The 17,463-nt window shown below is 43.8% G+C and overlaps 1 protein-coding gene across 1 annotated transcript in view; it reads left to right on the top strand.

The window, feature by feature from the left end:
* Positions 1 to 17,463, top strand: part of LOC124797921 (venom dipeptidyl peptidase 4-like) — a 425,918-nt gene that overhangs the window by 397,224 nt on the left and 11,231 nt on the right. Inside the window, exons 14-15 of the mRNA XM_047261054.1 lie at positions 2,167 to 2,327; positions 7,427 to 7,638. Coding sequence (XP_047117010.1) covers positions 2,167 to 2,327; positions 7,427 to 7,638 — 373 coding nt within the window. The remainder of the gene's footprint in view (positions 1 to 2,166; positions 2,328 to 7,426; positions 7,639 to 17,463) is intronic.

Genomic DNA, 17,463 nt, shown 5'->3' with positions numbered 1-17,463 from the left:
ACCACCAGTACGTAGTACATTAGCCGTCAACCCAATATTCCACAAATGCGACCATGGCACACGTTACATTCCAAGGGATAGTACCCATTCCATATGCAGCCCATTCAACATCTGCTTCTAAATGGCTCAGTAAGAAGATAACAGTTTTGTGAATGGTTGTCTGCATACAGAGACGTTGTGCAATACACTTTATTTACAGATGAGGCTGCATTTACAAGCATTAGTATCACAAACGTCCACAGGTCTCATAAATGGGTGGTGGAGAACTCATATGATGCTAGGGAAACAAGATTCCAACTTGGGTTCTCAAGGAACGTCTGGTGTGCTATTATTGATGGCCTAGTGATAGGGACTGTTTTCATGCCAAATCACATGACAACCGCAGCATACACACCTTTCCTGATAGCGAACCAACCTGCACTTTTGGAAGATATAAGATTAGAGCAGTGATGGCAAATATACCTGCAACATGATTTGCTGTACTAGACAAGTGCCCCAATACACGAATATCAAATTTCCTCTATGATGGATTGGCCATAGCGCACACATCAACTGGCCTGCCAGATCACCTGACCTTACCCCACTGGACTTTTGTTTATGGTGCTGCATGAAGGGGATGAGTACTCTACGAAGGTGTGTGAAGAGCTTGTCGCTGTTGCCAACATTAAAGCCTTCCAGGATGATGTTCAATGTGCAACATCCTGCAGCATGTTGACAAGTGTATCGAGGGCTTTCGAACACCTTTAGTAGGATGGATCAGTCATCTGTCTCACCATTACTTTGTTCATCATAGTGCCCAAACAGCATTTCGGTAAGTAATATTCACACTTGTCTTCATAATCTTCAACCCTCTCCATTTCCGTAAAAATCGAAAATCGGACACATGAGGACTTTCTTGGTTTATTTTCACATATGAAATCACATCACAAATTATGTCACATTCCTCCTGAATCACCCTGTATAATTGTTCAAAAATGGCTCTGAGCACTATGGGACTCAACATCTTAGGTCATAAGTCCCCTAGAACTTTGAACTACTTAAACCTAACTAACCTAAGGACATCACACACACCCATGCCCGAGGCAGGATTCGAACCTGTGACCGTAGCAGTCCCGCGGTTCCGGACTGCAGCGCCAGAACCGCTCGACCACCGCGGCCGGCTATAATTGTTCACCGTATAGTTTACAGAAGAAGAAATGTTTGAAGATCCTAATTTTCCACTCTGCTAGGAGCATCTTGGTAAAAATGATAATTTCGTCCCATATTCACATCTTATAAAAGGAAAACATATGGCACACTTCAGTAACTGTGACGATTCTGCCTTCCATGTGTCTTTATTTAAAAAAAAAGTTTTATTCAGTAAGGTTTTTATCAAACTATTCACTACAAAATGAATACGTCGCGACACTAGAAAATTTGTGCCAGAGAGGGTCAAACAAAAGTGTTCAATTGCTTCAACAAATTCATTGTATTGTATGTTAGCCGGGAACCTAGAAACGATGGAGAGACTCCGTCCCCGCCGTTACCCCACGACGATTACCACAGTCCACTCCACCCCTCTGCCGCCCCACGCCGAACCCAGGGTTATTGTGCGGTTCGGCGCCCGGTGGACCCCCCAGGGAACGTCTCACACCAGACGAGTGTAACCCCTATGTTTGCGTGGTAGAGTAATGGTGGTGTACGCGTACGTGGAGAACTTGTTTGCGCAGCAATCGCTGACATAGTGTAACTGAGGCGGAATAAGGGGAACCAGCCCGCATTCGCCGAGGCAGATGGAAAACTGCCTAAAAACCATCCACTGTCTGGCCGGTTTACCGGACTTCGACATAAGTCCGCCGGGTGGATTCGTGCCGGGAACCGGGCGCTCCTTCCCGCCCGGAAAGCAGTGCGTTAGACCGCACGGCCAACCGGGCGGGCTAACAAATTCATCACATTGCAGATTCAACATTTATGAACAGCTTACATGGTAACCTTTCATTACACTGGATCGTCATTGATTTCATCCTCGTCAATTTATTCCTTTCATTTCGTTACAGTGAGTTCAGTTCACTTTTTCTCTGAAGTGACTAAACATATCAGCCGTAATCTCTATTTCGCGTAAGTGATTCCTGCGAATGACAGTGACTGTGTCACAAAATAGACACCAACGTTGCCTTTGCTGTGCAGGCGGCTGACGGAGAAGTATGGCTTCATCGACGCCTCCCGTGTGGGCATCTGGGGCTGGAGCTACGGCGGCTACGCTACGGCCATGGCACTGGCACAGGACGAGCAGGACGTCTTCAGGTGTGGAGTTTCCGTGGCGCCAGTGTCCAGCTGGATATACTACAGTGAGTGCACCTAGCGACAGCTGCGTTGGAAGCTTCCAGCGTTGAAGCTTACCTAAAACAAGTCTTCTGCGATGGTAATCAAGTCTGTTTCCCAGTAGAACCTGATTTGCAAAAATTTAAGTACACGAAAGGCTATATATACACATAGATACTCCTCAAGCCACCGTACGGCATGTGTGGCAGGGTGTCCTCCACCACTACTAGTCATTTCCTTTCCTGTTCCACTCGCAAACAAAGCGACGGGAGAACGACTGTCTATATGCCTCCATATGAATCCTAATTTATCGTATCTTACCTTCGTGGTTCTTAGGCACAGTGTATGTTGGTGTCTGTAGAATCGTTTGGCAATTGTAGCGTTGCTCTTGGCGGGCGAAAAGAAAAAGAATTGTTAGTTTATATATTTTTTTGAAAAATGTCGAAAAAGTGAATATTTTGGTGGGCCATTTGGCAACAGAATCAGGGATTGATTACACTATTATAATAACATATGTTGAGCATTAAATACCGGAATAAGAGCAGCAGATTGATTTATTTGGGATCGTTCGGAAGAAACATTATCATTTCTTTGCATTTTTATAGTCGCGATGTAGTCATACCCGGAACAACACTAAGCGACCAGAAGATTTATCGACTGTAAAAGAAATACAACACTACACAATTAAAAAAAAGAGTTGGTTCAGAAATAATAGGAAAACGATAATATTCCTTCTGGCTCATGCTGCGTTCGGCCCATCAGCGTGATCGTAATTTCTGGCGATGAACTAACACAAAATAATTATCATGCAAGTGAATGAGGAGGTGGAAATCATCAAGGTTAATTTACTAAAATAAGCACAGTTATCTTTAACACACGTTTTTTTAATTCTACATACCTTTCCATATTAAATTACAATAGATGACCATTGTGGTTCAAATGGTTCAAATGGTTCAAATGGCTCTGAGCACTATGGGACTCAACAGCTGTGGTCATCAGTCCCCTAGAACTCAGAACCACTTAAACCTGACTAACCTAAGGACATCCCACACATCCATGCCCGAGGCAGGATTCGAACCTGCGACCGTAGCAGTCGCGCGGTTCCGGACTGCGCGCCTAGAACCACTCGGCCACAGCGGCCGGCTACCATTGTGGTTAAATACTTTATACATAACAGTCAAAATGTCCTCTTGATGCTGTCTGTTCGTAAGCAATTACAAGAAACTACATGTTTTGTGATTGGAGAAATAACAACATATTTACTGGATATTTTCACATAAAATATAAAATACCGATGCGGAACACAGCAAATCCGCGTCCGCCTTTCATGGAATACAAACAGTAAAAGATGCGGCGCCCAATGCCTCATTTGTCATGAAACAACAGAATTCTTTTTTTATATCATTAATCGATACATGAACATAGAGATTTACAGGCACCGTGCAAGAACGGCAAAGATAAAGAATAATAGATTCTGTCGCTGCTATGCTATGGTTCATTTCTTTTACTTTACAGTTGTTAGAAAACTTTAGGCCATCAGGTGTGTACTATTGAGCGTATATTATTGTTTGTGAGGCGAAAATTACTAATATTACACAGTCAACTTCAAATTCTGCTTCTCTAAATTTTCTCAACTGCATTCCTCGAAAAAAAAATGTCGCCTTCTTTCCAGAGACTCCCATTTGAGTTTATGAAGTATTTCCGTAAGACATGCGTGTTGTTTGAAACTACCGGTAACAAATCTAGGAGCCCACCTCTGAATTTCTTTTATGTCTTCCTTTAATAAGACCTAGTACACATCACAAACACTCGAGAAGTACTCAAGAATAGGTCTTATCAATGTCCTACATGCGTCTCCTGTACACGTGAACCACACTTCCATAAAATACTCCCACTAAACCGAAGTTCACAATTCACCATCCCCACCACAGTGCTCACGTGCTCATTCCATTTCTTATCGCTTTGCAACGTTACGCCGAGATATTTAAACGATGTGACTGTGTCAAGCAGGACACATCTAATGCTGTATCTGAACATTACAGGCTTGTTTTCCCTACGCATCGGCATTAGCTTACATTTTTCTCCATTACAGCTAGCTGCAATTTGTGACGCCAGTTAGAAATTTTGTCTAAGTCATCTTGTATCCAACTGTAATCACTCAACGACAGCTTACCTTACACCATAGCATCACCAGCAAACAACCGGAGATCGTTGCCCACCTTGTCCGCCAAATTCTTTGCGTAGATCGAGGATAATAGTTGGCCTACCACATTTCCCTGGGGAACTCCTGACGATACCGGTGTCTCTAATGAATATTCTCTGTCGAGTAAAATATACTGGGTTCTATAACTTAAGGAGCCTTCGAGAGACTCACATATCTGTGAGCCTATTCCATATGCTCTTACCTTCGTTAACAGCGTGCAATGGGACACCGTGTCAAATGCTTTCCGAAAATCTAGAAATATGAAATCAACCTTTGCCCTACATTCATAGTTCACAGTATATCATTTTGAGAAAAGGGTAAGTTGAGTTTCATACGAGCGATGCTTTCTAACAACGTGCATAACAATCTCGGTCTCAAGAAAATTTATTATATATGAACGGAGAATGTATTCAATGATTCTGCAGCAAGCCTATGTAAGGGATATTGATCTGTAGTTTTGCGGGTCTGTTCTTCTACTCATCCTAAATAAAAGAGTAATCTCCGCTTTTTCCGGTCGTTCAGGGCATTGCGCTGGTTGAGAGATTTGTGATGAATGCGAGCTAAGTAAGGGGGTGTCGTAGAGTACTCTTTGTAAAACCAAATTGGGGTTCCATCAGTACCTGGTGACTTATTTTCTTTCAAATCTTTCAGTTGTTTTTCTGTGCTAGGGATGTTTATTACTGTGCCGTCCATACTGGAGTCTGTCCGATGGTCAAGTAAATGTACGTTTGTACAAAAAAATGCACTGTTTTGCCGGCTTTTGTGATGTGTCCCAAAGAATTACCAGCAATACAGTAGCTGACAGATACGGTCATCCACACAGGTCCGACAACAACAGGTCAAACCTGCCCCTCCCCTCCTCCCCCTCCAAAAAAATACTGTTTGAGTGAAGCATTTATGTTTTTATGTATATCAGTTTCCAGATTTCAGAGAAAACTTGTGGAGAATAAAGTAGCATTGATACTAACAGCCTAGAAAATGGCGAGGAATTCTGGAAATTGCAGGTTATTTTTAAGACAGGAGACTTCAGAGTTGCTTGCGTGAGCCAGCCGCTGTGGCCGAGCGGTTCTAGACTCTTCAGTCCGGAACCGCGCTGCTGCTACGGTCTCAGGTTCGAATTCTGCCTCGGGCATGGGTGTGTGTGATGTCCTTAGGTTAGTCAGGTTTAAGTAGTTCTAAGTCTAGCGGACTGATGACCTCAGATGTTAAGTCCCTTAGTGCTCAGAGCCATTGCTTGCGTGAGTACCTGCGCACGAGGATGTGCTTGTAGTCCGATTGGTAATATTCCGGCTATGTAAACAAGCAATTTATGGCTTGACCATACCTGCTGCCAACAACAAATCTGACATTTTTTGTGAGTCCATGGTTAGAACTAGGAAAACACAGGAAGTTGACCCAGGGAAGACAGAAAGGGAAAAACGCATAGAATGCTGAAGACATAGGCTCTACGAGTGTCTGACTGGGGGAAACACTGAAAGACACTCGCAGAGCCATGGTCTTGAGCACTCTTTTCACAGTCATAGTGTCTACAGGGAGAGGTCCAAGGATGGGATCTTTTGTGTCGTATCGTTGTCACTTGCACCATGGGAAGCAAGGACAGGACGTTGTTTGGTGACCGGTATCCGGTGGTGTTGCGTTTACAATAACGAAATTAAATTTTTGATGGTAATAACCGCGCGGGGGATTAGCCGAGCGGTCTTGGGCGCTGCAGTCATGGACTGTGCGGCTGGTCCCGGCGGAGGTTCGAGTCCTCCCTCGGGCATGGGTGTGTGTGTGTTTGTCCTTAGGATAATTTAGGTTAAGTAGTGTGTAAGCTTAGGGACTGATGACCTTACCAGTTAAGTCCCATAAGATTTCACACACATTTGAACATTTTTTGATGGTAATAGTAATTTTAGTATGAAAATGAAAATTTTAAAAATGCGTTCAGTTTGACATGTTATCATAGACAAAAAATCAATTTGAGAGTTATATGTAAATATACATAAATAACATATAAAAATATATGTAGTATATAAAGGACAAATTTTGTTACCGAAAATGTTGAAAACTTTTTGACAGATTTCCAACAAATTTTTAGGTGACACTGTAATTAATGTTTGGACGGGCATAGGTTATATAATTTTTGTAGCATGTATAACACACACACACACACACACACACACACACACACACATATATATATATATATATATATATGGGAAGGGTAGTTACCAAAAATATCGAAAAGTTCGTGACTAATTTACTTCTTATTTTTACAGAATACTCTAATGAACATGCAGACAGACATGGGCGATATATTTTTGTAACATATTACATATGAAACGTAATATATAAAGGGGAAACATTGTTACCAAAAACTTGAAGAGATCCTGAAGGATTTACTTCAAAGCCTTACGGGATACTCTGCTGAACATTTAGACGGAAATGAACATAGAGAGGGTGAGGCGGAGATGTACAGAGACAGGCTGGCTCAAATGGCTCTGAGCACTGCGGGACTTAACTTCTAACGTCATTAGTCCCCTAGAACTTAGAACTACTTAAACCTAACTAACCTAAGGACATCACACACATCCATGCCCGAGGCAGGATTCGAACCTGCGACCGTAGCGGTCGCGCGGTTCCAGACTGAAGCGCCTAGAACCGCTCGGCCACACCGGCCGGCTTCAGAGACAGGAGGGAGGAAGTTATGCACAGATAGATTGGGGGGAAGAGGAGATATACGGAGAAAGAGAGAGGGGGGGAGGCGTGAGAAGATGGGCAGATAGAAGGGGGCCAAGAAATTTAGGATGTATATGCAATTCCCATACATATTCAGCAATTGCGAAGCATTGCCAGGTTCACTAGCAGACAATATTTATAAACAGAAATTCCTGCATAGATGCCGGACACCACATGTCCTTATACTCGCGTTTCCCTCAGGTTCGCAGTACACGGAAGTGTACATGGGACTACCGACGCCAGAGGATAACGAGGCGGGCTACAACGCCAGTGACGTCACCAGGCTGGCGGAACGATTCCAGAACAAGACGTTCTTCCTGATCCACGGCACGGCGGACGATAACGTCCATTACCAGCACTCCATGATGCTGGCGCGAGCCCTGGAAGATGCGGGCGTGATCTTCAGACAACAGGTATTCGTCGGAAGTGGAAGTAGATTGTAGAAAGTAAAGGCTGAGATACTTCAAGACATTAGATCCAGGAGGAGAAAACAAGTAGCAAAATGTACAGATGCTGTTGATGTAAGATAAAATCATACCAGCTATATGTTTCCCTGTTTGATAAACCAAATTTTTTGCTCACTCACTTCAGCTGTAAGACTCCTCCACTTGCAGTGACTTGCGTGGGAGAGACAGGGTGTTTGAGTTGTTAATGATGCTCTAACTGAAGGAAAAGGGCTCAAAACCTGATATGCGGCTTCGCAATTTCCTCTACACATCAACAGCTTGAGGACTAATATGTACCTGTTTCTGCAGAAGAGCAGAAAAAAACCAGGCAGACACAATATATTATCTATCAGTAACAGAGTGGTCGTCAAAATGCAGCCTATGGGCCGCATGTGACCTGAATGAAGTATTTGTGCGGTAGGCAGTTCTCAGCAACAGCCAAGGCGTTCGATACAGTTCCTCACAGTCGTTTAATGAACAAAGTAAGAGCATATGGTCTATCAGACCAATTGTGTGATTGGATTGAAGAGTTCCTAAATAACAGAACGCAGCATGTCATTCTCAATGGAGAGAAGTCTTCCGAAGTAAGAGTGATTTCAAGTGTGCCGCAGGGGAGTGTCGTAGGACCGTTGCTATTCACAATATATATATAAATGACCCTGTGGATAACATCGGAAGTTCACTGAGGCTTTTTGCGGATGATTCTTTAGTATATTGAGAGGTTGTAACAATGGAAAATTGTACTGAAATGCAGGAGGATCTGCAACGAATTGACGCAATGGCAATTGAATCTCAATGTAGGCAAGTGTAATGTGCTGCGAATACATAGAAAGAAAGATCCTTTATTATTTAGCTACAATATAGCAGGTCAGCATCTGGAAGCAGTTAATTCCATAAATTATCTGGGAGTAGGCATTCGGAGTGATTTAAAATGGAATGATCATATAAAGTTGATCGTCGGTAAAGCAGATGCCAGACTGAGATTCATTGTAAGAATCCTAGGGAAATGCAATCCGAAAACAAAGGAGGTAGGTTACAGTACACTTGTTCGCCCACTGCTTGAATATTGCTCACTGGTGTGGGATCCGTACCAGATAGGGTTGATAGAAGAGATAGAGAAGATCCAACGGAGAGCAGCGCGTTTCGTTACAGAATCATTTAGTAATCGCGAAAGCGTTACGGAGATAATGGTTAATCTCCAGTGGAAGACTCTGCAGGAGAGACGCTCAGTAGCTCAGTACGGGTTTTTGTTGAAGTTTCGAGAACATACCTTCACCGAGGCGTCAAGTAGTATATTGCTCTCTCCTACGTATATCTCGTGAAGAGATCATGAGGATAAAATCAGAGAGATTAGAGCCCACACAGAGGCATACCGAGACTGGAATAGAAGGGAGAACCGATAGAGGTACTCAAAGTACCCTCCGCCACACACCGTCAGGTGGCTTGCGGAGTATGGATGTAAATATAGACGTAGATCCATAAACCGCAACTGACGTTGAGAGCTTCTTACGAGTGTATTTTTCTTGCTCAGTTAAGATATACTCAGTTTTAATTACGCTGGTGAATTTGGTCCTGAGCTAAGTAAAGTGTGGCGCTTACGTCAGGGGCAGAGTGGTATGAAGCGCGGTCACTGCAGGATTAATACAAGTAAGAGGGGGAATATTTTATTGTTTGTGTTCCAGTGGTGACAAGTCACGAAAGTGTGCAAGTAGCACCGATCAGCTTCTACGGTACAAATGTGAAACGGAAGTAACGCAGATTCGTGAACGTGCATTATCGAGACTTTCATCTTCAAATGTGGTGCATATTGTAATAAATAACGTGAAATCAGGTTAGGGCTGCAGTAATGCAATGCAATGATTAAAAGAAAAAGAAAAATGACATTAAAACACTTATTAAACATCTGTGATCATGTTTCATGTTTCAGCTACTGTAATTAATCAGTATAACATGCTAATTTATCTAGGTTGCCAGTTAACAGTAAGACTTATAGGGAAAGGTGTGGTAAAGTGGCAAGAATGGGAAAAGTGACCATTAATTATTTTTTACTCTGAACAGTGCTGCTGCCTCGTGAATAGTGGTCAGGCTAGATCTAATATACATCACCGTTATTGTCAGTGTGAATGACAGAGGTAGTTCATTCCGTTATTTTTTAGTAAAAATATTTTCTTTTTTGAGTCGTTCGATGAGTTATTTTATATCATTCTTGTTACCTTACTTGTGTTGGGAGTAATAATTTTTTACAATATCAGTGCTTAAACCACGTATTTGGCCCACAAATGTAAGTTCCTTGGGTTTTTTTCAGTTTGACAGTTGCTTCTGTGGATCACTGCTGGTGAGATGCCATCTGATTGGGAAAAGTGGCCCCAGTATTCGTTGTGTAATGTGGTCGATGTGTTGACCCCAATGAGGATCAACCACTTCCAAAAATATGCATAATACAATATATAAAACTGACTTCTAAACCTTTTATATACAATGCTGACATCCGCCATTCTGCCCTTTGTGACAATTCTGAATCAATCAAGTTGTATTATTTAAAAGCGCCTCTATTTGTGTTGCATTTGACCTAATAGAAAAGTCTGATTGACTGCTGCAGCCACTTCGTATTCTCTGAGATACTAGCACGTGAAGATGCCTATAAAATGTGCTCGGAGAGCAGCGAAACAAACACAGGATCCTGTTGCCATGGCACTGGTCGCAGTACCAGTTTAGGGAAAGAAAACTGAACACTATACAAGCTTTTAGAAAAATATGTGTATTTCCAATTTACAAAGGACGTTCAAAAAGGTTTGCACAGTCGTCTCTAATTTTTTTGCAGGAGGAGAGTGAAATTTTTTGCGAACATGCTTGGAACATTTAGCTATACATTGATCCTACCCAGTGTAGCCTCCATCAGCTGTGACGCATCTGGCCCCACGTTCTTTCCATGATGTAAATGCGCTTTGGTAAAATTCTGGCCATTGACTTTTACACCATCGCTTAATACAGGAAATAAGGTCCTTCTCACTATCAAATGTTATACCGCACAGGTGGGCCTTCAGACGACCAAAGAGGTAAAAATCAGGCGGAGCCAAGTCCGGACTGCAGCGAGGATGAGGAACAATTTTCCAACCCATTTCCCCGATTTTCTGCTGTGTCATAAGGGCTGCATGGGGTTTGGCATTGTAGTCTGATGAGCCGATCCTGAAGCTGTGGTCTGTAGGTCAAGATGGCACGTCGCAGCTTGACCAATGACAAACAGTAACGGTCCCGGTTAATTGTGGAGCCAGGTTCCAAAAAGTCAATGAAAATGACACCACAGTGATCCCAGAAGAAGTAGGCCATCACCTTTCGGCCTGCTGTTAATGAAAGTCTTGTTTTCTTGTTCCGAGGGGAATCTGGATTACGCAACTCCATGGATTGGTTTTTGCTCTCACGGTCGGAAGCTAACAACCATCTTTCATCCTGGGTAATGACGCCATCAAAACACTGTTTCCACTCTTAAGTAAAGGTCTTCATGAGACCCTCGCACACATTCCTCCTCATCGCTTTCATTTCTCTTGTCAATAATCTAGGCACCCGACGTGCACAGATTTTTCTGTACCCTAGTGACTGTACCAGTGATATCACACTACCCAATGACAGACGAGTCATTTCAGCCAGCGGCGATTGTAGAAGTCGGTCAAGGGGAGGGCTAATGGAGGGGGGGGAGGGGGAGGGGTTTGGGGGAATGGAATATGGCTTACAAAAGGAGAGTTGGGATCCTCTACAGACAAATTGGTAAAATTTGGTGTTGCTTAGTTTTTGGCAACTGTTTTGGAGTTCAGGGTAAAAAATGTCTATTAATAAATAATGAGACCCCTATTTTAAGTTAAATGATATTTATTGATTTAGACAGTAAGCTATTTGCCGCTCTTATTCTTTTGTTAAAATGTGTTTGAAATATATTGCAACCTATATTGCTAGAAGATTATCAAAAAATCATTGAATCTGTTGGAGTAATATATTCACTGATTTCTGAAGTAATTTTATCCAGTGTAATACGATACTTCATGGGGGGGAGGGGGGTATAGCCCTCATAGCCCTCCCCCTTACCATCACCCCTGATTTCAGCAAGCTGTTGTGTCATCACACACCTGTCATTTTGGATGATTTGATCAATGGTCTCGTTATTCTCATCGCTCACTGCCGTCAATGGTCTACCACATCGTGGATTTTCCAGTAGAGAGTCATCGCCAGTCTTAAGATGAACCCTATCACCGACCGAAACCTGACATCTACTTCACAGTCCATTATGGCTCACCTGTAAATAAAAGAAAATACGTTTATATATCAACTTATAGCTAAACGTTCTAAGTATGTTCACAAAAAATTTCATTCTCCTACTGCAAAAAATAAAAAAATTAGAGACGACTGTGAGGAACTTTTATTTTTTGTGTCGACTCGTTGCCCTGTAGCGTTGTATCATGGGAAGGAAGGAGAGGATGTTGTTTGGCGACCAGTACCCTCGTCAATAATACAAACTGCACGCATGCATGCACTAACAGAGTTCTTTATTCATAGGAACAATAATTACTTACCTTAAGATAGTCGAGGTGTTGTGGTACAAGTTTCTCTGTAGTATTCCACATTAGCCTCAATGCCGGTGAAGTACAAGTCCCACTATTTACACTACACGGGTCGCTATGTGCTGGCTGACTCTGGCTAGAGGCTTAGCCAACTGCATCTGGGACTCTCTCTGGACTGCGACTGATGACTCGACTGATTTACTCACTGGATGACTGGCTGACTGGGCCCTCCGGTCTGTGCCGGTGATCTAAATACTGGCGGTGGCCGAGAGGGCGTTGTCGGCTCGTTTCTTGCAAGTCTGTCTTTGGCCTCTATCAATCTTCTCACATCCTCTTTGCCGCCTGGTGCGCTGGCGCCACATTCCATCCCCTCTCCCCTCCCTCCTCCGAAATGCCACTGTTGTGTAGTGAGGCTGCGAACGACAACAGGGAGGAGGTGGATGCTGGATGTCCAGATGAGCTGAGGATGGCTTACTCCCGACCGTACCACACCATCTGGCTTGTGAGAGCCGGCCGCTGTGGCCCAGCGGTTTTAGGCGCTTCAGTCCAGAACCGCGCGACTGCTACCATCGCAGGTTCGTATCCTCCCTCAGGCATGGATGTGTGTGATGTCCTTAGATTAGTTAGGTTTAAGCACTAAGTTCTAGGGGACTGATGACTTTCAGATGTTAATTCCCATAGTGCTCAGAGCCATTTGGACCATTTTTAGCTTGTGAGGCAACGGGAACACTCTGTGGCAGACTGGTGCCAAGGCACACGTCCAAGCCCGAGGGCGTGTTTTGGGGCGACGACGGCGTCGGAAACGGCGATGGTGGATCCAGGTCCATGGGCTCGGCGAGCGGGGATGGTGGGGGCGAGGGCGCATTGTCCATCCGCTCCTCCTGGGGTACCCTGGTGGCACCAGCGGGAGGCCGTCAGGGCTGCGCGGTCTCGGGGAGCCATGAATGTGGGGTAAGAAAAGCAGCAGTATCATGGGGCAAATGACATGCGCAAATTCGGTTCTGGTGGCGACGCTGCAAACCATCGGGCATGCAATCAAATACAAAAAGAACCAATGCGTTCCTGCATCACGCCTCTTTCGCAGCGCCCACGGTTGCCATAAACCCTGAAGAGTGCAATATCGCACGGTGTAAAGCGATACTTGCGGACCATTGACTGTGCCAGAAACTGTGGTAGGTGTAGCAAGTGTAGCAGCATACGATGGCGGCGGCCATGCAGAACTTTCACCGGTGATGGTTCAACTCGTGGGTGGGAGCGATTGTTGTTGTTGTGGTCTTCAGTCCTGAGACTGGTTTGATGCAGCTCTCCATGCTACTCTATCCTGTGCAAGCTTCTTCATCTCCCAGTACCTACTGCAGCCTACATCCTTCTGAATCTGCTTAGTGTATTCATCTCTTGGTCTCCCTCTACGATTTTTACCCTCCACGCTGCCCTCCAATACTAAATTGGTGATCCCTTGATGCCTCAGAACATGTCCTACCAACCGAGCCCTTCTTCTGGTCAAGTTGTGCCACAAACTTCTCTTCTCCCCAATCCTATTCAATACTTCCTCATTAGTTATGTGATCTACCCATCTAATCTTCAGCATTCTTCTGTAGCACCACATTTCGAAAGCTTCTATTCTCTTCTTGTCCAAACTATTTATCGTCCATGTTTCACTTCCATACATGGCTACACTCCATACGAATACTTTCAGAAATGACTTCCTGACACTTAAATCAATACTGGATGTTAACAAATTTCTCTTCTTCAGAAACGCTTTCCTTGCCATTGCCAGCCTACATTTTATATCCTCTCTACTTCGACCATCATCAGTTATTTTGCTCCCCAAATAGCAAAACTCCTTTACTACTTTAAGTGCCTCATTTCCTAATCTAATTCCCTCAGCATCACCCGACTTAATTAGACTACATTCCATTGTCCTTGTTTTGCTTTTGTTGATGTTCATCTTATATCCTCCTTTCAAGACACTGTCCATTCCATTCAACTGCTCTTCCAAGTCCCTTGCTGTCTCTGACAGAATTACAATGTCATCGGCGAACCTCAAAGTTTTTATTTCTTCTCCATGGATTGTAATACCTAGTCCGAACTTTTCTTTCGTTTCCTTTACTGTTTGCTCAATATACAGATTGAATAGCATCGGGGAGAGGCTACAACCCCGTCTCACTCCCTTCTCAACCACTGCTTCCCTTTCATGCCCCGCGACTCTTACAACTGCCATCTGGCTTCTGTACAAATTGTAAATAGCCTTTCGCTCCCTGTATTTTACCCCTGCCACCTTCAGAATTTGAAAGAGAGTATTCTAGGCAACATTCTCAAAAGCTTTCTCTAAGTCTACAAATGCTAGAAACGTAGGTTTACCTTTCCTTAATCTAGATTCTAAGATAAGTCGTAGGGTCAATATTGCCTCACGTGTTCCAATATTTCTACGGAATCCAAACTGATCTTCCCCCAGGTCGGCTTCTACCAGTTTTTCCATTCGTCTGTAAAGAATTCGCGTTAGTATTTTGCAGCTGTGACTTATTAAACTGATAGTTCGGTAATTATCACATCTGTCAACACCTGCTTTGGGAGCGATAGCAGGCGAGAATGAGTTGCAGGAGCCTGTTCCGTGAGTGAGTGCTGCGAAGCTTGGCCATGTGTTGCTTGAAAGTGCGTATGAAGCGTTCTGCTTCTCCGTAGGATTGCTGGTGAAACGGAGAAGTTAGATGACGAATGCCACTGCGTTCACAAAACTGTTCAAAATCACCTGAAGTGAGCTGTGGTCAGTTGTCCGATACAAGTACTTCTGGCAAAGCTGTGCGAAATATGGAGGACAACCCTTGAATGGTGGTACGTGATGTGGTAAAAGCCATAGGCACCGCAAATGGAAACTTGCTAAAAGAATCTACCACTATGAGCCAACGAGTGTTCCAAAATGGTCCTGCACTCGTTTCCATGATTATTGAGTCGTAGGCCATGCTGAGAATGTCTGTGCCAGAGCGGATTGGTTTTCCGCGCATGCATGGCACTGTGACGTCATCTCTTCAAGATGGGCGTCCATGCCCTGCCAAGTACAGTGCCGCCGCGCAAATTGTTTAGTGCGAACAATTCCCCAATGTCCTTGGTGGAGCACTCGAAACGCTTTGGAAATAAGCACAGGCGATTGTCAACTGTCATTTGAACTAGAATCACACCTTGCTGAACGGAAATGTTAAGCCGACGTGCAAAATATCGGCGCACAACTGAGTTCTGAATACTGTTCAGTGAGCGAGGCCAATTCGTGCCAATGTAATGCAACAAAATCTGGGAATCTGGGTCTGCTTCTGTGGCCTGTGCAATTTTTCTGTAGTGCAAGGGAAAACATTCCAGCAATTCAGAGTCCTGTGCATCAATTTGGCAACAAGATGCGACAGATGCATCAAAATCAGAGCCTGGGCCAATCGGAAGACGAGATAGTGCGGTTACATTGCCATGCTTTGCCGTAAATCTATACACAATTTTATACTGATACTGCGAAAGCAACAAAGCTCATCGCTGCAGGTTTTGAGCTGTGCTTGTAAGAACCGGCTTTAACGGATGAAATAAGGACTGCAAAGGCTTGTGATCTGTCTCTAAATAGAACTTGCGACCATACAAATAGCAATGGAATTTCGTCACACCATAATAGCGAGAGATTCTTTTTCGATTTGAGAATAATTGTACTGAGTTTGAGTTAACAACTTTGAGACGAAAGCAAAAGGTCTGTCTTGAGAACCAATTCTGTGCTAAGTAGGAAGAAACGTCAACTTGAAAGACTACCGGTTTGGCAGGATCAAAATGCACTAAACATCCGTCACTAAGCAAAGCATTTTTGATTTTCTGAAATGTGTCTTGGCAGCCTTTAATCCACACTAAAGGTACATTCTTGCGATGCAATGGAGCCACGATCTGAGCGGCATTCGGTATGAATCTAGTGTAGTATGTCACCTTGCCTAGTACCGACTGCACATTGCGAGGAACAGGCAGATCACGGATTGCAAGCAAATGAGATTGGTTGTGGTGCACAACCTGACTATTTATCAAATGGCTGTGAGCATTATGGGACTTAACATCTGAAGTCATCAGTCCCCTAGAGTTTAGAACTACTTTAACCTAACTAACCTAAGGACATCACACACATCCATGCCCGAGGCAGGATTCGAACCTGCGACCGTAGCGGCCACGCGGTTCCAGACTGCAACGCGTAGAACCGCACGGCCACCCCGGCCGGCTGACTATTTATCACATGACCTAAGTACTGTCGTTCAGTTTGAAAAAAGTCACACTTTTCGAGATGACACTTGAGTTCTGCTTCTGACAACATTAGAAAAAGAGTACGCGAATTGGCAATTTGTTCCTCTGCTGTACGATCTGAGACAACAATATCGTCAAGGTAGTTTGAACAAAATGGCACTTTTGCAGTCAGCTCTTCCAAGTAACGTTGAAAAATGGCCGGTGCGGAAGCACTGTAGAAGGGCAACCGCAATACTTGAGCAGTCCTAAGTGTGTATTTACAACAATCACTTTCTGTGATTCTTCATTCAATGATATTTGCAAGTAGGCATCACGCAGATGTATCTTGGAAAAATAACGTCCTGCACCAAGCCTGTCCATGCGTTCCTCAGGGCGAGGTAACGGATAAGTCTGTGGGTTGCCTGTAGACTTGAAGTCAACACAAATGCGAATGAGACCAGAAGGATTCGGCAACAAAACAACAGGATTTGCCCACTGACTAGCTTAAATGGGAGCAATTACACCATTACCTTGCAATTATTTCAATTCACTGGCTAAAGCATTTGGAACGGGGCGGGCACGAAAAAACTTAAGCTGTGCGTTGTTTTTCAATGTAACATGCGCTACAAAGTTGATAGCTTCCCCCATTCCTTCTGAAAATAGTTCAGGAAAATCTTTATCCAAGTTAGCGACACTGTCTTTTGGATCACAAACTGATATGGAAACTACGTTTTCGTGAAGGCTAAGGCCAAACAAATCAAAGGACTCTAAACCAAAAATGTTCTTACTATCTCTTGATTTTAACACTATAAAATTCACTGTCCTCGTATGAGATTTGTTAAGTTGCAGCCAAACTACACTGTCCCAGCACTGGAATCTCCTGTCCGTTGTAAGCTGTGAGGTGCTTGCTAGATTTAGACAGGCGTGATGAGCCTAACTGTTCGTACGTGGCACGATTAATCAAAGTTGCTGAGACACCTACAGTGAGTCCAAAATATATTCGTCTAGC

Source organism: Schistocerca piceifrons, chromosome 5 (genome assembly GCF_021461385.2).
Source record: "Schistocerca piceifrons isolate TAMUIC-IGC-003096 chromosome 5, iqSchPice1.1, whole genome shotgun sequence".
NCBI lineage: Eukaryota > Metazoa > Arthropoda > Insecta > Orthoptera > Acrididae > Schistocerca > Schistocerca piceifrons.
The sequence above is the reverse complement of the archived record's forward strand: the minus strand, read 5'-3'. Positions and strand labels throughout refer to the sequence as shown.